Here is a 22,479-nt window from a genome sequence, read left to right on the forward strand (position 1 = left end):
CGTTGCTGGTGCACGCGATGCCACGCGCGTTGGAGTTCACGCTCCGCGAATGGTTTTATGACACTTATGATGTAGTTGGGACTTACCACTACCAGTCAACCGTTAATTACTGTATGTTATACCTTACTATTAGTGTTATGGAAAAGTTAAAAAAAATATAGATTTAAAATTTTAAAAGTTTTAAAATTTATAATTATCTATATATTAAAACTATTTCAATAAATTATAATTTCTTTTTTGTATTTAAGAAAAAAAAATCGTGTAATGAATGAGTCCAAAACGGTGCGATGTGATGTCAAATCATGTGGCATGTTAAAATAGAGATTAAAATAGAGAGTACCGATCAAAGTAGGTTGACTTTGGAGGAATTTTATATAATTATTATTTTCTTAAAATTAAATTAACTTGCTATAGAATATGTTAAATGATAAAGTGGAGAAGTTTCTTGTATAATTTAAGGAAATAGTAAACATACACTTTGATTTCAACTATTAATAAAATAATAATGTTTTTTTATTAGCTATTGTTACAAAAACGCATTGTTGCTTCTCTTTCGTGGGAGGTGAAATATTTTGTAAGAAAATAAAAAACTAAAATAAAAAAAAGAGAGAAGAATGAAGATCAATGAGAAAAGGAAAATAAGAGGAAGAGTATAAAAATGTATTTCATTTAGTACCAGTCTGAGTTTTTTTATTTTTATTTTTATGTTCTTTCTTTAATAAAACTTCATGACACAGCTTCATCACATTTTTGGAAAATGTATGCAAAGTTTGGTTTGATTCACCTCATTCCTTTCTTCTTGTTAATAATTTCTCTGACTAATGATCACTTTTCTTCTTATATTGATATTTATTTTCGTTGTTTTATTAATATTTAATCCGGTTTTGTGGAATTTATTTTTTTATTTTCAATTCTAATTATGGGATTAGATTATTTTAAATAATGTCAATCCGTAACATACCTACAAATCATTTGTGAAAATACTTCAATAATGTGCAAGCTTAAAATAATTTTATGTTTTCGGGTGGATGGAGGGTTGGAATTACCAATCTTTATTTATACAATCGTAAGATGTTATTTTTTAAAGAAACTAGAATAAATAAGGGTTAAGTATGTTTTTAATCCCTAAACTTTGATCCAAAATTGAAATTCGTTTCTTGCTGAAATTTTGATAAATTTTGGTCTCTAAACTTTAAAAATGAATGAATATAGTCCTTTTAACCTAATTTTGTTAACTATTTTTTAGGTTTCGAACGCATTTCTCAGTAAATATTGAGCCGAGAATGTGTCAAACGGCGTAAACAACTCTTATATTAACATGAAACACATTCGACATGTTAAAAAAAGTCAACGTAATTGGGTTAAAAGGATTATATTCATTCATTTTTAAAGTTTAGGGACCAAAATTTATTAAAGTTTCAACCAGAGACGAATTCCAATTTTTGGCCAAAATTCAGGGATTAAAAATATACTTAACCCACTAAATAACTTAAAAAGTTTATGTGATTTAAGTACCAAGTATGAGTAACCTAAATATTACAAGAAAAGTTGGTAGTACTATTAAAATCATTCGGGTAATCACAGAAATTCATTGTTAGAACAAAATTATTTTTATTTACAAACCGTTAAAAATCTATCGGTAAAATACTCGTTGATAAATAAAATTACAAACAATGAAAATTTGTCGATAATTATCTGTCGGTATTTATCGATGATTTTTTTTCATCGATAAAATTCATTGGTAAATATCATGATTTGGTTTTCTTCTTTTTTTCTCCATTTCTTCTTTTTTTTTCTTCCTATTTTTCTTCTTCCTCATGGTCCTCCCTTGTGGTCGCCATTGTCACCGTTCTTGTGTTTGTTGCTATCATTGCATTCGTTACCACCATCATTTGACTCCTCCTCCTCCTCCTTTGTCACCAATCTCACTACCATCATTGTCGTCATCGCCTTATCTTCTCCCTCTTTCTCCTCATTATTTTTTCTTCTTCCTTTCTTGTTCTCATCCATCTCCATTTAATTTATAAAAAATATATTATCAGATTTGGCGGTAAAATTGATGTCCATTTTACTGACGAAATTCCTGACAAATTTTTAAAAACACAATTACTTAAAAAATTACTAACAAATTTTCAAAAAAACAAATCAATTATCAACAAATTTACCAACGAATTTTCAAAAACTTCATGAGTTAAATATGTTTTGATTCTTTAACTTTCAGTGAAAATTGGAATTAGTCTCTCTTTAAAACATTGGATCTTGAAACTTTGGATCAATTTAGTCTCCTCTTTTTATAAATGCGTGAATTTAGTTCATTTAACAAATTTTTGTAAAATTTATTTGACGTTTCAAAGGCGTTTCCCAACTAACATAGAAGTGAAAATTTGTCAAACGGTATAAACAACTCAAATGCTATTATGAAACACATTTGAAATGTCAAATAAACTTAAAAAAATAACTAAAATGATTAAATTCACGCATTTATAAAGCTAAGGAACTAAATTGAACCAAAATTTTGAAAATGAACTAATTCCCATTTTCATTGAAAGTTAAGGAACCAAAACATATTTAACTCAAAAATTCATTACCAATTGATTTTATCACAATATCGTCAAAGCTAAGACATGAACTTTAACACCCATTTTCCAAAAGATAATATGTTATGATATAATAACTTATTATTAGATTCTATTGTATCTTAAAGATATTATTAAATAATTCTTAATTATCTAAAGATATTATGATTAAATACCTCATGATATAAGAAGTGATTATCGAATATTGTAACATCCCTAAGGAATATTACTTAAAAATAAATAATAAAAGTATAAAATTATATCAAAAGTCGCATTCGTAATAATCCCAACGCGGAAAAATTTAAATTTTATTAAAAAGCGCGCCAGAACTCATAACTTAAACGATAAAGTGTTACAAGTTCCCAAAATACGTGTTCATAAATAAAAGCATAAATAATACATGTGAGAAAAATCCTAAAAACTCTAATCCCAAAGCTAGCCCTCACTCCGTCGCCAGGACATCCTCAGCACCACCTGTATCAACATCTGCTCCCGTGTAACGAATTACACGATCATCGCCATACACAAACAAAAAGGGTGAGCTGAGAAAAATAAAATAACAGGTATATATAATACAAGATAAACATATACCCATCTTATTCATCCTACATAGTTCTTGGCCAAGACCTTAACCTCAAGGCTTTACAGCCTCCAAATCACACAAATGGTTAGTCTTGGACTCGGGAAATATGATGCTTACACGAACCTGCCCGCTCGTGGTCCTGCCTCTACGAACCTCCCCGCTCGTAGTCCTGCTCTACGGACCTGCCCGCCCGTAGTCCAACACATGTGATCCACCAGCCCCGTACCTCCCCGCACGTGGCATCTCTCAACTGTGAGCACGAAACATACGAACCTACCTTGCTCGTATCCTCACGTGAGAGTAACTGGATATGAACCTCCCCGTTCATATCATCACATGTTAACCACCATCCATGAACCTATCCGCTCATGGCACAACATCTCCCGATCCAAGTGTAGCATCATTGTCAATTAAAATCAACGCACATAAGTCATAACCTGCAGCGAAATTGCCTGGCGTAGTACCCAGCGCCGCTAGGCGGCACAAGCCCAGATCGCCTGGCGCCAGCGCCCTTCTAGTGCCACTGTATTTCAACCACCGCCTGGCGGGCATACCCTTGCCGCCAGGCGCCACGCGATGCAGATCTCCTCCCTGCTGTCCCTATCGCCTGACGCACTTACTCGAGCCGCCAGGCGCTATGTCAGTAGCGAAAAGCTGCTGGTTTAGGCACTCTATACCATCTGATTTATACCCCAAGCATTCTAATTTTTCGATGCACCCTCTCTTTAATGGTAGTCAAATCCAATTATGACATTACAGTGGTTCAATTACTTACAACCTATACCCACCAAATTTCCCCATTTCCCGCGAGGTATGACTATCAATATCCTTACCAATCCTCTAAGACATAAGTGGCTCATACACTTTTCACTAGTTACTAGTTTATCATCATCACACGCATCATTAAGATATACCATTTCACATTCTTTAACACTCTGTACACTAGTGTTTCTTTCCTTTAATTTTTCTTACCAATTACACATTCTTATCTCAAGGCATCCAGGTTCTCAACATTTCCTAGTTCATATCCTACACATTTACACCTCATACTTACAAGTTAGCATTCCAGCCTAATATACTTAGTAAAAACTCAATTTTAATTCTCCTATTGTCTCCACTACAAGGACATTAAGTACCCGTGTCTCTTCCATTTTCCTCGACCTAAACTTCTATTCCAACTCACTCCCAACCTCTTCCCTCGCAACCAACCAAAACCAACACAGCATCTTGTGCCACTGTCCTTGTCATCGCCTGGCGGCAAGCTGAGTACCGCTAGGCGGTACACCAGAACCCAGAAAAATCCCAGGCTATTATACCCGCGACCCACTCAAGACGTTCAAGACACAATTCAGTTATCAAATTCAATACCAGGCAATAATTCGCTCATGGTTTACTAACCCAATTTCCGTTGACAATATATCCTCTAATTCGTACCAACTATGAACCATAGCAATTCAATTTGGATTCTACCCCCTTCTAACACCCCAACTCTAACCATGCTAATTCTGAAAAATATTTCCAAAGAACCAACAACCCCCAATTCTCACAATTTCGTACTATTAACACATAGCATCAATACAAGATCACAATCAAATGTTTCACTGACCCCTGCGCACAGAACAAATCAAAGGAAATTCGCGAATAGCTTCGCGTCGCCTGGCAGAAATTCATCGTCGCCAGGCGGTTCATACCAAAACAAGAACAATGCTTACCACTGATGTGCCGCCTGGCGGTAGGGATTGAACCACCAGGCGGTTTCTGGGAAAAACCCAGAAATCTCAATCAAACAGTACCGAAAATGGATGAAAGGCTTACAATTCCAATCAACAACATACAGTATGGTTTTCTCGACTAAAAACACGCAAAGACAACTCCCCTTACCTGGAATTCCTTGCTAAACCACGAATTCTTGATGTAGCTCCAATCCAAAAGCTTTCTTAACCCTCTCTTGCACATCCAATATGTTTTCCAGCCTCTCCACCCCTTTACAATCAGTTTTTCCCTTCTGCAAACCTAGTATTCGACCCTTGCACGCAATTGCAGTACTCTTTGCCTCTCCAACTAGCCTTTTCTCTCTCACTTACTACCCAATTAAGTGTGCTCAATGCTAAAAACGAAAATACCTTAAGTATTCTTGTTAATGACTACTCATGAACCATTATTGAATGGTTTCTAACCCATTAGACTGCCTTTATATGCAGCTAGGGTTTCTACGTCCCTTCAATACCATGCAACCAAAAATTTGCCAAAAAGAAAATTAGTTTTGTTCTTAGTAAGGATTGAACCCACAACAAATCAATTAACAATTAAAGTACATAACCAACTCAACCAATTCATATGTCATGATAACTCCTAAAATTTTAGGAATTTATCAACCCACCACGCATTCAATATTTCATTAAACAAAAAGGCATAAATTAAATAACATTCAAGTGGCGCACATAGAACTCAAACCCAAGTCCTCACACACAATAAAGTACTCTCAAGTACTCTCAACCACTTAAGCTAGTACTTTTCCACGTCATAGTTCCACACATTAATTACTTTAAATGTTTCCATTACCCGCCATAATTAAATAATTATTTAAATAACTATTTAATTTTCTCGGATCTTACAAATATCTTCAAGATATAAAATTTGATTATCTTCGAGTAATAAAATCTTTTTAATATACCTATATACTTACCTCTTGAGAAGCTTAGAAATACAACTTCCTACCAAATGAAGTACTCAATTCATATTCTCTACACTTAATTATCATTGTACAATCATTATTTTCTTACCGACTTAAGCATTAAAAAATTTTTTAGGCAAAGTATGAGGTTCTCAAGACCCGAGTTGTATCTCTTGGTGAGAAAACTATTGCGCTCTAAAGAGAAATAGGGGAAGATCCACCTAGTCAATGTAGTGAGATGTCTTATAAGGATAAAACCATGAAGGAGTTACGAATTTTAAAGCAGACAATACTTCAGATGTGATAACTGACCCTAACAATGTTATCTTGACAGACTTGGGATTCAAACATTGACACCGTTTGTGGGGAGTCGATATCCAATAATCTCACATCATTTAGAAGTCAAAACTAAGATAAGTTTAAATACGCTTTCTTCCTTCAACCCTTTAAGGCACCTTTTGAGGAAAAACAATGATGGAACTCTAGTCTCTGATGTGGACAATATCTCATATGCGATATGATTGACCCTAACGATATTTTCTCAACGAACTTGAAGTTAGAACACATGGTATTTGAATTAGAATTACTATCAATTGAATTCTCTTCATTTCCCAAATAGTTTGTTTGAATGAAGTAATTGAAATATCTTAGAATTCAAATTTATTGTTTGAAAAAAGCAATTTTAATTTTTCATTTAAGGTAAAAATTTATTTTAAAAATATTTAGATAACTCAATTTTACCCTTTAGCCCGAGTTGAATTAGCTCAACCTTCAACCTAGGACAACTTGACTAGATATTTGTCCTGAGACAACTCATCTTGACCTTTGACCCAAGTCAACTCATCTCGACTTTCGACTTAACTGACTCATCCTAATCCTTAGTACAAGTCGACTTGTTGACTTTCCACGCAAACCAACTTAACTCGACCTTCAATTTAGTTCAAAACCACTCAACCTACAATCCTATTCTTGACCTTGACTCAATTGCTTGTCTCGACTTTCAACTTGTGTCGAGCTTTGACCCATGTTGACTCATGTTGACCTTCGACCATAATTAACTTGAGTCGCATTTATCCTAAGACGAATCAACTCAATCTTTCGTCCATGCTAAATTGGCTCGACCTTCAACCACAATTGATTTGACTTATCATTCATCACAAGATGAATTACTCAACCTTTTGACTTGCACCAAATCAACTTCTACAACCTACATTAAATTGACTCGACCATTGACCTAGTCAACTCTTCTCAACTTATGATCCACGCTTATCAATCTAGAACTTCGAGATAGATTGAATTGGCTCAATTTTATCTTTGGACCAACCCAACTTAACCTAAAAAGGACTAAAACTTCAAATGTTTTATATTTTTAAGGTATTTGAAATTATTCTATTTTATGCATTTGAAATACCTTCCAAATATTTTTAAATTTCAATTTTTATTTATTTATTTTATCCAAACAAATCACTTTAGTGTAAAAGTTTTAAAATTATCTAAATAGACGAATTATCCTTTTAAATTATCTCAAATATGAATTATTTTGAAATTGCCTACATCAATATGCATGTGTTCAATTATTTGAAATGTACATCCACTTTGTCGTTAGACAAGTGATGGATGTTAATGGAAATAGTTTGAGTGTGAACCATTCATGATATAAGCATGATAGTAACCACCCCTATACTAATTTCAAATGGTAGTCTGCATTCATGTGTTGTGGTAGTAACCACCCCTATACTAATTTTCTACTCGTAACTATTACATTGGAGTTTAAATATAGTCTAGAAGTTTTTCCAAAAAGGATAGGGTCAAATGCAAAAAGAGTAATGCCATATTCTATTTGGACAAACTTCCAAAGCAAATTCGAACAATTTAATCTGTAGATAAAGTATATGATAGCTTTAAACACAATTTCTTCTACCGTGACACGTTTGATTTTAAAATAATTCTAACTGAAACACACTTCCGCTTTAATAATGGAACAAGTTAAACAAATAAAAACAACCACCTCACAAATTTTCACGTCACTTCATATACACTATGTAATCAAATTCAACTATACATAACAAGACAACTCGGCCTTTCACCCAAAATTCAAAGAAGGAAATTATGTTAAATAGAAGACAAGAGATAAAAGGTTCAGAGGAAAGCTCGATTGGTCGTAACAGACATATAGATAAGAAGAATAAGAAAGGATATCTAATGGTGGTACTTTTGTCCTTTTAAAATTGTCCAAGACCTACAAATCAAATATTGATGTTAGCGACATAGAACTAATAGTCTCATGAATATGATCAATTCATTTGGATAATTATGAAGACCTAGTGCTACAACTTTAGTCTATAGCATTAAAAAAATTATAATACAATATTGAGAGATTAAAGGATAGATACCTGTAAAGCTGTTCCATGAGTACAAGTAATGCTATTTGGTGATTTAAGACTAGTGAAGATAACTTGATTGATAAGTTAGCCCGTTCCTTCATTTTTCTTCCATGACCATAGGGACCACCGATACAAAAAGATATCCGTGAAGCACCCTGTAAGAAAGCAGAAATTAATGAAATATATTTTTTATTTAACATTAAATTTTACTCAAAGGTATCTTTTATTAAAAAGAACAAACTAACTATAACATGAATGGAAATCACAAGAGAATGTACATAGACGCCATGCACACAAACATATAAGACAGATTTGGCTTGAAAAAGAAATCCAAAAAACGCAGTAAACTGGAAAAGTAACAACACTGAAAGTAGTGATACTACTTTTGAGAAGCATTTTGCATTACAGGACTAGAAATCACACTTCAGGAGTTCAAAACTGAGAAGCCATTTTGGCCAGAGATATGACGGTTTTTCACAAGTAACAGGACAAAATTCAAAGTATAAAGCTTTTGTGACCTGCAAGTTTACAACAAAAAATCAGGATTTGATAAATCTGGTGGTTATTAAAATGTTTTAGTGAGAAGTCAATTCACTATAAACTAAGATCATGAAAGAAATTCACCAAAATGATTGATATAAGGACTACCAAGAGTGATAAATATGAACAGTATTATTTCAATATAACAATAAACAGAACTGAGGTATTCAATGTCGATGTAGACAGATGGTCTGTTAAATGATTGATAATTTATAATGCTTTATTTCACCATAGTGCCAGGCAGCATACTTAATCAAGCCCATAATTGAACAAATTTCAATGTAAAGGAAGAGATCAATTACAAAATGTTCTTACAGTATTTCCTGCATCACCCACCAACTCTGCCATTTGCTCAGATCCTATGTCTCGCCCACGTTCATCCAACATCACAACCTATACGTGCAGGTACATAACCGATAAAACCAAATTAGGAGAAGAAAAAACAGATTCTTTCTGATAAAACAAAGATCTAAAATTCTGAAACTGGCACGCTCTAGCATGTTGGGTTTAAATGAAGTCTGATGACATGATCACTTTTCAGAAGCTCTCTCGGAAAGCTAGTTATAGTAGGCTATATTTTTTAAAAATAAGTTAGACCAAACATGCCCTATATGATGAAAACTATGAGTTGCAAATAAAGTGGGTTTTGAGTTTCAAGCAAGAATTTAACGTAGACACTGCTACAGTGTTCGCAGAAATTTGAACCATGTCAATCTGGGCAATTAAAACATGACATAAATCTTTATGGACAGAATGATGGAGTGGATTAAGTTCAAAGTGAGTGTAGTAGTCAGTGCGGTACAAAATATTCCTGGGAAGAAAAGGAACCCAATTTTAGCTCCAATACAATGGGTAAGTACATTAAGACTGTTAGCAACCAAAACATGATACAAAATTGGCACTAATGTTTATTTGTATAGGCCCAATTAGACACCACAAGACAACCAGAGCTTAAGAGAGCATAGAAACACAACAAAATCACGTTACGAAGCTTTGGAAAGGATAAAACAAGGCTTCAAATAGAGATCATATCTGTTTGCCTTCAGGAAAGTGTGGTAAAGAAGGAGAAAAATTCAAACAATGCAGAGAAACAACAGAACAAATTGAAGCATCACTATAACTTAGTTTAAATATGTATTTAGTCCCTAAAATTGTGATTTTTTTTTTCTAATTTTAAAGACTATAATTATATCTAACAATTATAAGATATAACTTTGTAAGCATGCACCAAGCAACATAATTCATTTCTAAACGCCAATGCAGATCTTTATTGCACTAACTGTCTCATTTCAACAAAACAGCATACTTAAAAGTACAAATAAGGACAACAAAATTTTCACTACTGTAATTTAAATTCATGCATGTTGAAGACTATACCCAATCATCAGACCTTATAAGGTTCATCACTGCCTCCTCTTCAGCATCAACCTGAGCCCTTTGGTCACTATAAGGCAAACAAATGATCCACCCTTTCTATTAGACAACACAACAAAAATTCCTCTGTACAACTATTTGTAACTAAAACTGACAGGTACCATCTAGCATACAGCACTCACACATTCACAATACTAATTTGGAACTCATATTCTTCACCCAAAGCATGACAAAAATGAAATTGTGCTCAAACAAAACTAACTCAGTGAACTGAACTTACCTCGCATTTCGAGGATTTGGCCGAATTTGAACATCCTCGACACTGCAATAGTACTTGAGCTTATCAACATACTCATCAACCATGAGTTGGAGTCCAGGTGATCGCTTCTTCCCCACTGATAATATACGTATAGGAAGTGCTCTCTGCACAAACTCAATTTGTAAATTCAAAATTAAAAAGTAGATATACCCATATTTTTTTTTGGTTTTCCTTAAATTACTAGAACTAAGAGAGACTCTAGTACTACTAAAAAACACACCAATGAGAAAATGAAGTTGTCGACGCAGCCTCACCTAGAGAGTTACTATACAAGTCTAAATGACAAGTTCACAAAAGAAAGAGAACAACAAAAAACTCTCCCACTTTATAATGAAATATATATATATATATATATATATATATATATATATATATATATATATATATATATATATAAACAAGTGACAAGCATATTGGAATCTTAACAAAATGATAACAGAGATAACAAAACACTGTTAAGATCCCCACACAATATGGGAATGTATATTAAGCAATCCCATCTTGGAACGAAGAGCGTGGAACATGGTACTATGGTAGGAAGGAGCAAGAGCTTTCCAAAGATGCCAGCAAGGTGCATGGATGAGGATACTGGAAAGAGCATCTATCTCCGTTGACATAGGTTTAAGCCAGTAATCACTTTTTCCAGCCTCAACATAAGAAGTAGGCTAAGGAACAATAGAAATAGAAGATATGAAGTGAATAAAAAAAGGTGAAAGATGTTCATAACAAAGATAATCTTGAATGGGATGGCAAATACCTAGATGAACATTGGTTGAAGTCAATATGAGAGTACAGTGATCTTGTAGTGTGAAGATGACAGTCTGTGATGAGTAGAGCGATGAAGAATAGAAGGATTAGCAAATTGAGGAGTAAGAAAACGATTAAGAGAAGTGGTAAATAAAGGTAGTGTAGTGAGCTCAGGAGATGTAGCAACAATGGATATTATAAGATCAAGATTAAAAGAAGACAAAGATGGTGCTCAATAATAAATCTGAGAGAGAGGAAGAAAAAAATGGAAAATGATCTCTGTAAAAAGTTACATTTCGGGAAATGGAAAAGGTACGAGTATGCAGATATAAGTAAGATAGCCTTTAGTATGATCAAGTTCGATAGAATGAGAACTGATGATGGCGATATGACATGGACAACCACAAACTCTAAGTAGAGTAAGATCACGTGAATGAGCTTGCAATATCGGAAAAGGAGAGCCGTTGTGAAAATGTGGTGTAGGAATGCAGTTAATGATATAAGTTGCATGTAATTAAGCAAAATTCCAAAAACAATGTGGTAGATTAGAATGAAATAGAAGAGTACAAGTGACATTAAGTAAATACTAATGTTTACTTTCTATAATGTCATTTTGTTGGAGAGTTTCAGCACAAGATATTTGATGAATAATCCCCTTTTGAATGAAAAAATCATGCATGAGAAATTATTTGCCATTGGCATTCGTATGATTTTAACATGTCTATCAAATTAGTTTTCCACATGGTTGATAAAACCAGTAATATGAGTATGAGTTTCACTTTTATTATGCATCAGTTAAGCCCAAGTGTAGCATGTGTGATCATCAACAATAGTAAGAAAAACCTTTTACGAAAAAACAATAGTGGGAAAAATGATGTCCTTGCATGAGGAAAAGGCAACTCGTGTTGTTTAGCATAGTGACATGTATTGCGCACAAATTTTTTATTATTGTTGCAGAATGTGCATTTGTTCACTAGAAACATACCCAAGACGACAATGCCATAAATAAATAGGAATCACATCACACGTGCGATGTATGATAGTAGAGTTAATGTTGTGAAGGGAAAAACTATTAAGAAAAAGTTTGTATAAGACAACAAGCAGCAGTGAATGTGAGTTGGTAGGGGGTAGAAGAAACAAACTTAGATATAGAAATTAAATTGAAAGTAAAAGAAGGAATGTAAAGAACATTTGTGAGTTAAAAAAGAGAAGAAAATTCAACACCGCCGGAATGTGTTGTTGGCCAGTGGGTAGTTTAACAATGATAGGATCAATTTGATGAAAAGAATGGAAAAATAGAGAAAGATACATGATTTGTTGCCCCTAAATCAAGGATCCATGGTTATGTGTGTTGTGAGTAGTGCATGAGATGATCTTGTTACCTGACACGTGAGGAATGGGGAGAAGAAGTGGAAATGATATGAGCAACATTCCATGTTGTGTTTATGTCAGTCTGTTGTTGGATTAAAGTTAATAAAGCTTGACATTGTTGAGGAGAGAAGTGAATTGGGGGGCCTCATTGGTAATATTTTGTTCAGTTTAGAAAACCTTCATATCAATAGTTATGGCAGCAGTGATAGAAGTAGATTTGGATAGCCATGTCTAGGAGGACATCCATGTTTGATAAAAGACACCTATAGTGCGACCACTCCTACCACTGTGAGTGCAAGTTTTCCCTCGAACATAGTTTTGTTTGGTTTTTTGGAGTAATTTGTACCAAGAAAATCATGTTTTCGATAACATGTGGCCTCTGTATGTCTAAGACATCCATAGAAGGTGCAAGATAAACTTGTGCTGGCATCATTGATGAAAATAGAACGTGATTTTGAAATGACAGTAGCAAAAAAAATCTCCATTTACAAACAACTATCTCTCTTGTTGAGCAACATGTGAAAATATTTTAGTAATGGGAGGTAAGGGATCCATCAAGAGAACATGTGATTGAACATTACTATATTGGTCATTAAGACCTCTTAAAAATTGCATGGCTTGATTTTCCAATTTTCTCTGTGCAATGACATTCGCAACTTTGCAGGTACATGCATGTGCAAACAGGATTTAGATGAAAATTTTCCAACTCATCCCATATGATATGAAGCTTCGTAAAGTAGTCCGTCATCGACAAATCACCCTATTTAATCGAAGATGCTTCTAATTGTACATAAAAAATATGAAGTAAATCTTCTTGTGAATAGAGGGTTTTAAGATCAAGCCAAATGTCTTCAGTCGTATGAATGCTCAGAATAATCGCAGTAGAAACAGAGTGAACTATCCATGATATCACCATTTTCTTATACCTTTCCAAGCATTGTACATTGCATTAGTTGGCAAAGGTAGAGGACCAACCCAATTGATGAACTTCAGTTTATTCTTAGCACTTAATGATGTCGTCATAAATATGCTCCACGGATGATAATTTGATGAATCGAGTACATGAAAAACAAGAGTAGTTGTTGGGTTTTCATTTGGGTGTGATATAGAAAGCTGCGGACATCAAGTTCACCACTCATTTTGAGGAGAAGCTAGATGAAAAACGAGTGCTCAACAAACCTCTTCAAAAAGAGCTCTAGTAGCATCATAAAAGAATAAGCACAGAGAAGAGAAAGAGAGAGAGTGAGAGAGAGAGAGAGAGAGAGAACAACAAAATTATCCCACGTTATTATGAGAGACAGATATGTGTATATACAAGAAAGTTACGTAAAAACATGACAGACACAAATGGGGTGACAAGTTTAATGGAATCGTAACAAAAAGATAATAGAAGATAATCAAATATTGTTAAGACAACTGGTTTTATCTAGTTCCCAAAACATAACTAGTCCCCAGGCCCAAGGAAATGTCCCCGAGGAAGATTGCCCACCAAGCAGGATTTTAGTGACATTAGGGGAAAACAAACCTATGTAGATGGGAAGCATGAGTTAACTTTGAATCTTTCACCATTTGTGGCAATATACATTAGAGATAAAAGATAAACCCTCCACGAGTCTTTTAGCACTGTTTTCACAAGCTAATAAACCATCAATTTATTTCCTCAATTATTATCACTCCTCTCCTAAATACTCCTTGATTAATTAAAGTATTTAAATAGTCCATAAAGCCCTGGATATCCATCAATTAAAGCCCTAAGTTAACACGTTGTTCTAACACTGGGGAATTAATTTTAAGATTTTTTTTAATAATTGGAGACACATAATTTCTAATACATTAGGAGCACACTGATATAATTTTATTAGTTAGAACCTTTAAGGACTATTTAGGAGAGAGTATTATGTTTGAAGAACTAACTTGAGAGTTTATCCCTTCACAAACAATAAATTAAAGGACAAAAGCGTAAGTGCAAGAGGCACACAATTATTGATATTAAAGAACGTGAACAGAGAAAAGGGAGGGGAAAACTGAAATTGAACACAAAACTTTTATTAACTGATCTCACTAATTGAATGTTATGTACAAAAGGTACATATTGACACATATGTCTAAGAAGCTGTTATAAACTGGCAGCTGAGAAAATAAAATATACAGCATGTTTGACAAATTATACAAGTTGATAGTAGTTGACTATAGTTGGCTATAGTATATAAACTAACATTCTCTAATCAAATTTAGAGTTTCACTTCCCTAATGTATATTCATATTTAATAATTAATGAATTTCTTTATTAAGTAGATTAACAATGTAAAACTCTAAAAGTTATGAGAAAATAAAAAACTTTGCTAAGTTTGTCCCAAAATAATCCAAGGTAAACCCTAACCGTTTTTTTACTTTTTTTGATAGCACAAAATTGTTTTGCAATTACTATCCATCGATGGTCGTATTGAAAGTAAAGCAGTTAGGTTTAGGAAATTGAAGCGAGAATTGTGAGGGAGAGATAGTTCGTACCACTGATTGGCCTTCGTACTTGCATTTTCTACCTGAAAATTTTGCACGTAAGTTAAAACTGTGAGAAAAAATGCGATGAAGAAGTGCGGGAGTTAATGAAAAAACCTTGAGGAAAACTGGAAGTGGTTGAATTGAAAGTAACGCAGAGGTGCAGAGCCATGGCCACAACGAAGAGAAACACAAAATGGCGGAAACTGGAAAAAAAATGGACGAGTCTGGAGAGGTTGAGAGAAGAGAAACAATGTGAGAAAAATCGATGGGAGGGAGAAAGGAGACGGAATAAAACTATTTTTTTAAATTGTACAAAATGTATCATTCAAATTTGGCATATCTATATAACTATTTACAAAATACAAAGGGAATTCTTATTTTGTTGATTTTTCATAATTTCAACTTTAATTTTTATAATATAATTATTTATTAAATTTTAAAAATTAAGAGTATTTTTATAAGTTTTTATAAAAGTATTTCTTTATTTTTTTTCGTTTTTCTTCTATTCATCAATAGTTATTTTCTCATATTTTCTTCAACATTCTACTTTATTTTGATAAATATAATTTTATTTTGTTTATTAACTTAATAACATTACAATATCATCAACTACTAATATATTATCATGCATATTCAAAAAATGCGTACACATGAACCTGCCTGCTCGTGGTCCTGTCTCTAGAAACCTCCCCGCTTGTAGTCCTACTCTACAGACTTACCTGTCAAAGTCTCACATCACAACATGATAATGAAAACAATAAAAGCACATTACGCTACACAAGGTACATACTCAAGTTGGTCTTAGGGATTCCAATACTTCCACGAACCTGTCCGCTCGTGGTCCAACTCTACGAACCTCCCCGCTCGTAGTCCAACTCTACGGACCTCCCCGCCCGTAGTCCAACACACGTGATCCACCATATACGTACCTCCCCACACGCAACATCTCTCAAGTATGAGTACGAAACATACGAACCTACCTCGCTCGTATCCCCACACGAGAGTAATAGGATATGAACCTCCCCGCTCATATCATCACGTGTTCACCACCATCCATGAACCTACCCGCTCATGGCACAACATCCCCTGATCCAAGTCTCACATCACAACATGATAACGAAAACAATAAAAGCACACTACGCTACACAAGGTACATACTTAAGCTGGTCTTAGGGATTCCAATACTTCCATGAACCTGCCCGCTCGTGGTCCAACTCTACGAACCTCCTCGCTCGTAGTCCAACTCTACGGACCTCCCCGCTCGTAGTCCAACACACGTGATCCACTAGCTACGAACCTCCCCGCTCGCATCATCTCTCAAGTGTGAGCACGGAACATACGAACCTCCCCGCTCGTATCCCCACACGAAAGTATCAGGATATGAACCTCCCCACTCATATCATCACGTGTTCATCACTAGTCATGAACCTACTCGCTCATGACAACATCAAGCATATCCCAGACCAGGACCACCACAACAAGCCATGTAAAACATATCACAACGCACCCTGCCACTACATCATCGCCTAGTGCAGCCTAAGCGCCGCTAGGCAAAATGGCAGTACAAACCGCCTGGCGGTTTCCACATCACCGTCGGGCGCCACAACTCACAAGACATCCCTGTTTCCTACTATCGACTGGCGGTCCACTCTACACCACCAGGCGCTACACCAGTAATGAGACACTAATGGTTTTAGGTACTCTAATTCATTTTCTAGCATTCAACCATTCAATTCTCAAACATCCAAAAATCAACATACACATTCATATATTCCAAATTACAACATCACAACACATATGCATCTTTCAAGTATAAGCACACATTCCTCTCTTTTATAATTCATATATACTTACCTCCTAAATCAATTCCAACACAAACTTTATTTTTCCCTTCTCATTTTCCCAACCCTTTGCATGCTTACAATTCACATACCCCACATAAGACACAATCAAAGCTATATACTTATTCTGCATGCCCTCGCAATTCCATTACATTTAAAGTATGATTATCATGTTCTCATACTTTCCCAAAACTCGTCATGATCATGCAACACTCGGTCATAGTGATATCATCAATAGTGGCCTTATTCACACACTTATAACATCATACATTCGAGCTAACATATATAGGTTCATATATTCAACATGTCTCAGCAAGCACTACCAAAAACATACTCATCAATCACACATCTATATATTTATATATATATATATATATATATATATATATATATATATATATATATATATATATATATATATATATATATACATTCACCAATCAAGGCCATATCAGCACTTGAGCACACTTAATCATCCATTAGTAATCATACTATTAGGGAATTCAAATAATCAATCATGAGTGACGTATATCTCTCTCTACAGACATCCAATTCAAATCTCCACCGTTCAAAGTGAGGAACAACATGTTGTGAATCACCTTCCAAAATTTCACCTAAATCGGACGGTTAACGAATTGGAAAATGCAGTTTTACAAAAATTGCACAAACCAGAAATGAAGAGCTTGGTGCCTGGCGGTATAAAACCTACGCACGGCGGTTCCTATTGCACAAAAATTACGAAAAATAACGTTTTTGCACAGTATTCGCATCGCCTGAAGGAGTCATCCTTGCTACCAGGCGATTCATCACAAAAAAACCCAGAATTGGGTTAACTCTCATGTGTCGCCTGGTGGTATATTCGAAGCTGCCAGACGGTTTCTAGAAATTTTCCAGAAACGCAAAAACAACAGGCTTTTGATCATGCAAAGCATCATATTCAAGCATTACAACACAATAATAATCACAGATAATTCATACACATAAAGGAACTCCCCTAACATGTTAATCCTTGCTCAATTTGGAGGAATCAAAACTTCTCGTGCCACCACTAATCCAACCTTGGCTTCTCCCAATACACTTAATGCTCTTATCAATTTCCACACAACACTCACCTTCAAACCCTCTTTTCCACTATCAAATTCATTTCTCCCTACCCCTTCACGTTTGCCTCTCTTTCTTCACCAAAAACTCTCTAATTAGACTCTTAACTAAGCCTTAATGCTTGTTAATGATAGGGGAAACGAAAATGACTTTGAATTAGGTGTTAATGACCATTCAAAGACCATTATTGGTTGCCTCCCAGCCCACTAAGCTGCCTCCCTTGGTAGCTAGGGTTTTCTACCTTTTCATCTCCATGCTAAAGGAAATTTTGGCAAAAAGAAAGTTAAATTTGTTCTTAGTAAGGTTTGAACCCACAACCACTCAATTACAAATTCAATACACAACAAATTCAACCAATTCATGTTTCATGATAATTCCTATAATTTTAGGATTACATTATCACTACTTAGTTCAAACATAACATTAAAATAATACACTTATTAAAATAGCATACAATTAGCATACATATGATTCGAACTCAAGTCCTTTCAACATAATTAAGTACTTTCAACTACTTAAGCTAGTACTTTTCCACATCATAGCAAACCACATTAAATGCCATAAAGGCTCCCACGACCCACATTTATTAAATATTTATTTAATTATTTAAATTTCTTGAATCTTACAGTCACTCCCAAACTTGGACATTAGCCTATGTCATTCACAATTAAGTTAAATGATTGATGGTGTGATTGTGGGGAGTTCAAGCTATTCAACTTTTTTGTCCTCATGTCATTGTTGTTTGTTCATATTGTCATTTACAACTAACAATATTTGTTGACTTTGTCTACAACCTCCACAATATTTTCAAGGTTTATGAGGTCCAACTTGATCCGATTCAAAATGAAGATTATTGGTTTACTTATATGGGACAAAATTTAATACGTAAGGAATCGAGAAGACAAACTTCAAATTGTATCCATAATGAAATGAACCACCCAATTCCAAATAAGCCAAAAAAATGTTCCTATTGTAGAACTGAAACTCATAACAAAAGCAACTACCCATATTGGCAAAAAAGATTTCATTACTTGTAACATTATTGACCTCACTATATTCGAATTTGTTTACTTCATTTTTAATATATGTTATTTCTCTTATAATGACATATTTTTTACTATTTATCAAATTAAAAAATAAATTCTATTACTTGTATTTAATATTTATCTCTTTCTTCGTTAAATCAATTTAATAAATTTAATCAAACAATTACTACAAATATTTATATTTTATTGAATTCAATTAAGCACATGTAAAAAAATAAGGTTAAAATATTTCCTATAATGTCAAAATCGTGCAAAACCTAAACAACTTTGGTTGAGAACATTCATCTGAACTTTATGCCAACCAGGCACGACTTTGCTATAAACCTAATATCATTGAAGTCGTGTCAACATGTGATGACTTCACTACAAAGTTAATAACACAAAAGTCGTTCCACATTCATATGACTTTAGTTATATAATGAAGTAGTCTCGTTCATACATGACTTACACAAATGAAAAATTATTAAAAATATGTCACTTTGGTACTTCATTATGAATGTAAAAGAAAAAAAACTCAATAAATTAACATAAATTAAAGTCGTACAAGATTCAAAAGACTTTATTTATAATACTAAAATTATGTCTACAAGACACCATTTCAATTTAATTAAAATAAAATTCTTTACGGGACTAATAAAGAAACTTTAATATTTGGTTAAATCATTCAAGATGTTCCCATATTTGTAGTGAAATCTTAAGTAGGTCGCCTAATTTTTATTTGACTCAATTGGGTTCCTATTTTTGAAAAATAGCAAGAATTCTACCATCATCGTTAATGGCGTCAGTGACTGTTAAGTGAACAGTGACTAGGCATGCTGATGTGTTGTTTTTTACTCACGTGGCTTGATAAAAAATAATGATGTGTTAAATGTTATTTTTGTTGAATAAGTTAATTAGGGAATTGGCAGAATAAGGAACGGGCGAAAATATTATTTGGGGGAAACGCAAACGACTAAGGGTTATCTGCAAAGAGAAGCAAAGAGAAGACAAGGGGGAGAAGCTGTTGGAATCCAAGTGCAAACGAGGTGTTCGTTAATCTGAATCGTGCATTCATTTAATAGAAGGGTGGAGAAGGTGAGTTCCTCTCTATAACATGTCAATTTCTGAATAAGTTGTTCAGTGCATGTTATGGTGTTTGTGTTTTGGGGAACCAGAATATTGGTTATGGGGCTTGTGTGTTTTGGGGGAACCATAGTATTGATTATGGGTTGAAGGTGTTTAAATATGGTTTTGTTGGCCCACCATGTGTAAACGTTTTTGCGTTGTGGTCTCCCATGTTTAAAGTGTTGTTGGTGTGTCTATTTCAGTTTCGTTTGTATTTAATATATGTTTTTTATTTTTTTGTCAAGATTTGATTAATATATAGGTTTATGTATCTATTTGTATACGTGTTTGCGTGATGGACGAGGAATTTGAGGTGGCTTTTCACCATGGAGGTAAATTCTTAAGTGATGGGAAGTTGCGGTATGAATATGAGGAAAGTACTACGTTATCCTTCAACCCAGACATGTGAAGCTTTTATGTTGTTTTAAGTTTGATAAAAGGGCTCATGTATGTTCGAGAGAATAAATTATGGTTCTTTGTTGGAGGTGTTTCAGTATTGGATGACAGACTGCAGCTTTTGTGTGATAATAGTGGTGCGATGCATATAGTTAATATCGCAAGACTAAATGGTCAGGTTAATTTATTTGTGGAACACACATTGTCTGAACCCTAGGTGATTGAAATGTTGGAATATTTTCCAGATGAACCTAACACACAGGAGAAGGGTGGTGCAAGTGTTTTAGGAGAGGGTGTTCAGTGTGAAGTTAAAGCTGAGGTTGAATTAAGGGAAGAAGGAGGACAGTGTGAGAGTGTTCTTGTTGTAGTAGATGGTATTGAATGTGAAGGTGAAGTTGTTGTTTTAGGAGATGGTGTTGAATGTGAAGGTTAAAGTGATGCTGAAATAAGGGAAGAGGGAACTCAGTCTAATATTAGTGATGGTTTGCAATGTCAAGCTGAAGGTGAGGTTGACATAAGGGAGGATGGAGTTCAGTGTGAAGTTGAAGCTGAGGCTGAATTAAGGGAGGATGGAGTTCATTGTCAAGCTGAAGCAAAGACTCAATTAAGGGAGGAAGGAGTTCAATATCAAGGTGTGGGGCAGACTGGGATAGAAGAAGATTGTGATGTTCACAGTTGGATTGAGTTTGGACTTGATGGTAGCATGAATGAAAGTATTGACAACCTACTAGATGTAAGTATTGATTGTGATATAGATGATGAACTAGGTAACAAGGAACGGTCTGGTAATGTAAAAGTTAAGGTTGAATCTGTTTCACGTGGACAATCTACTATTATTGGGCCAGAAGTCAACCAACTGTATGATACTGACGTGGAGGATGATGTTAGGGGGTTGTCTGATAATGAATGGCTATCTGATTAATATATGAGTGGTGTAGTAGATAATGATGAAGAGGGGTATGGGAATTTTGCTACTTTTATAATGCCCAAGACAATGGCTGATTATAAATGGGAAGTGGGGACCTATTTCACTGAAAAGGAGGAACTTTTAGAAGCCATCAGCTTTGGAAAATGGGAGAAATATAACTTCGTAAAGAATGATAAAAGGCGAGTGAGGTTAAAATGTATAGGTGGGAAAGGAAAATGACCATGGATTGCATATTGTGGTTATATGAAAGTAATTAAAACTTGGCAGTTGTGAAAAATTTTAGATAAGCACACATGTAGTAGGGAATTCAACCTACGTGTACTTAGTTTAAAGTGGCTGAGTAAAAATCTGGAAAAAATAGTTAGGGAAAACCCAAAAGTAAAGGGAATTGAAATCCGTGTAAAAATTAGTAGAAAATGGAATGTTGATATCTCTAGGTGTATGGCTTATAGGGCCAAAGCAATTGCAACACAAAATGTTGAAGGGTCCTTTAAGGAACAATACAAAATGATATATGATTACGCACATGAGCTTCTAGTAAGAAATCCAGGATCAACAGTCAAAGTTAATGTTGAGGAGAATTAAGGACAACCAATATTCAAGAGGTTTTATGCATGTTTGAAAGCATGCAAAGATAGTTTCATTTCATGCAGACTAATAATTGGATTGGATGGCGCTTTCTTGGAAGGAAAATATGGGGGAGAGTTGTTAACATCTATTGGTCAAGATGCTAATGACCAAATGTTACCTATTGCATATATTATTGTAGAGGTTGAGAACAAGGATTCCTGGACTTGATTTTTGGAGCTACTTATTGAGGATCTTGGTGGAGCTGTAGTGTGTGCATCATACACATTTATATATGATCAACAATTTTAACGTATTGCTTTATTTTTTTTATATTGACAGGGCCTACTACCAGCCATACAAGAACTTCTGCCTAGAGTTGATCAATGTTTCTGTGTAAGGCATTTCTATGCCAATTTTAGAAAGAAA

General features: G+C 34.4%; 1 protein-coding gene across 1 annotated transcript; it reads right to left on the reverse strand.

Annotated features, from left to right (window-relative positions):
- Positions 1-7,799: 7,799 nt before the first annotated feature.
- Positions 7,800-15,368, reverse strand: LOC114193716 (putative RNA methyltransferase At5g10620). Its single transcript, XM_028083617.1, has 7 exons — positions 15,182-15,368; positions 15,077-15,108; positions 10,412-10,554; positions 10,135-10,201; positions 9,073-9,150; positions 8,227-8,372; positions 7,800-8,072 (listed from the first exon to the last, which is right to left on the reverse strand). Exons 1-7 carry the CDS (start codon positions 15,234-15,236, stop codon positions 8,033-8,035), a joined length of 561 nt encoding a protein of 186 aa, XP_027939418.1. The 5' UTR covers positions 15,237-15,368; the 3' UTR covers positions 7,800-8,032.
- Between the last annotated feature and the right edge of the window lie 7,111 nt (positions 15,369-22,479).

This window comes from Vigna unguiculata, chromosome 8 (genome assembly GCF_004118075.2).
Source record: "Vigna unguiculata cultivar IT97K-499-35 chromosome 8, ASM411807v1, whole genome shotgun sequence".
Classification (NCBI taxonomy): domain Eukaryota; kingdom Viridiplantae; phylum Streptophyta; class Magnoliopsida; order Fabales; family Fabaceae; genus Vigna; species Vigna unguiculata.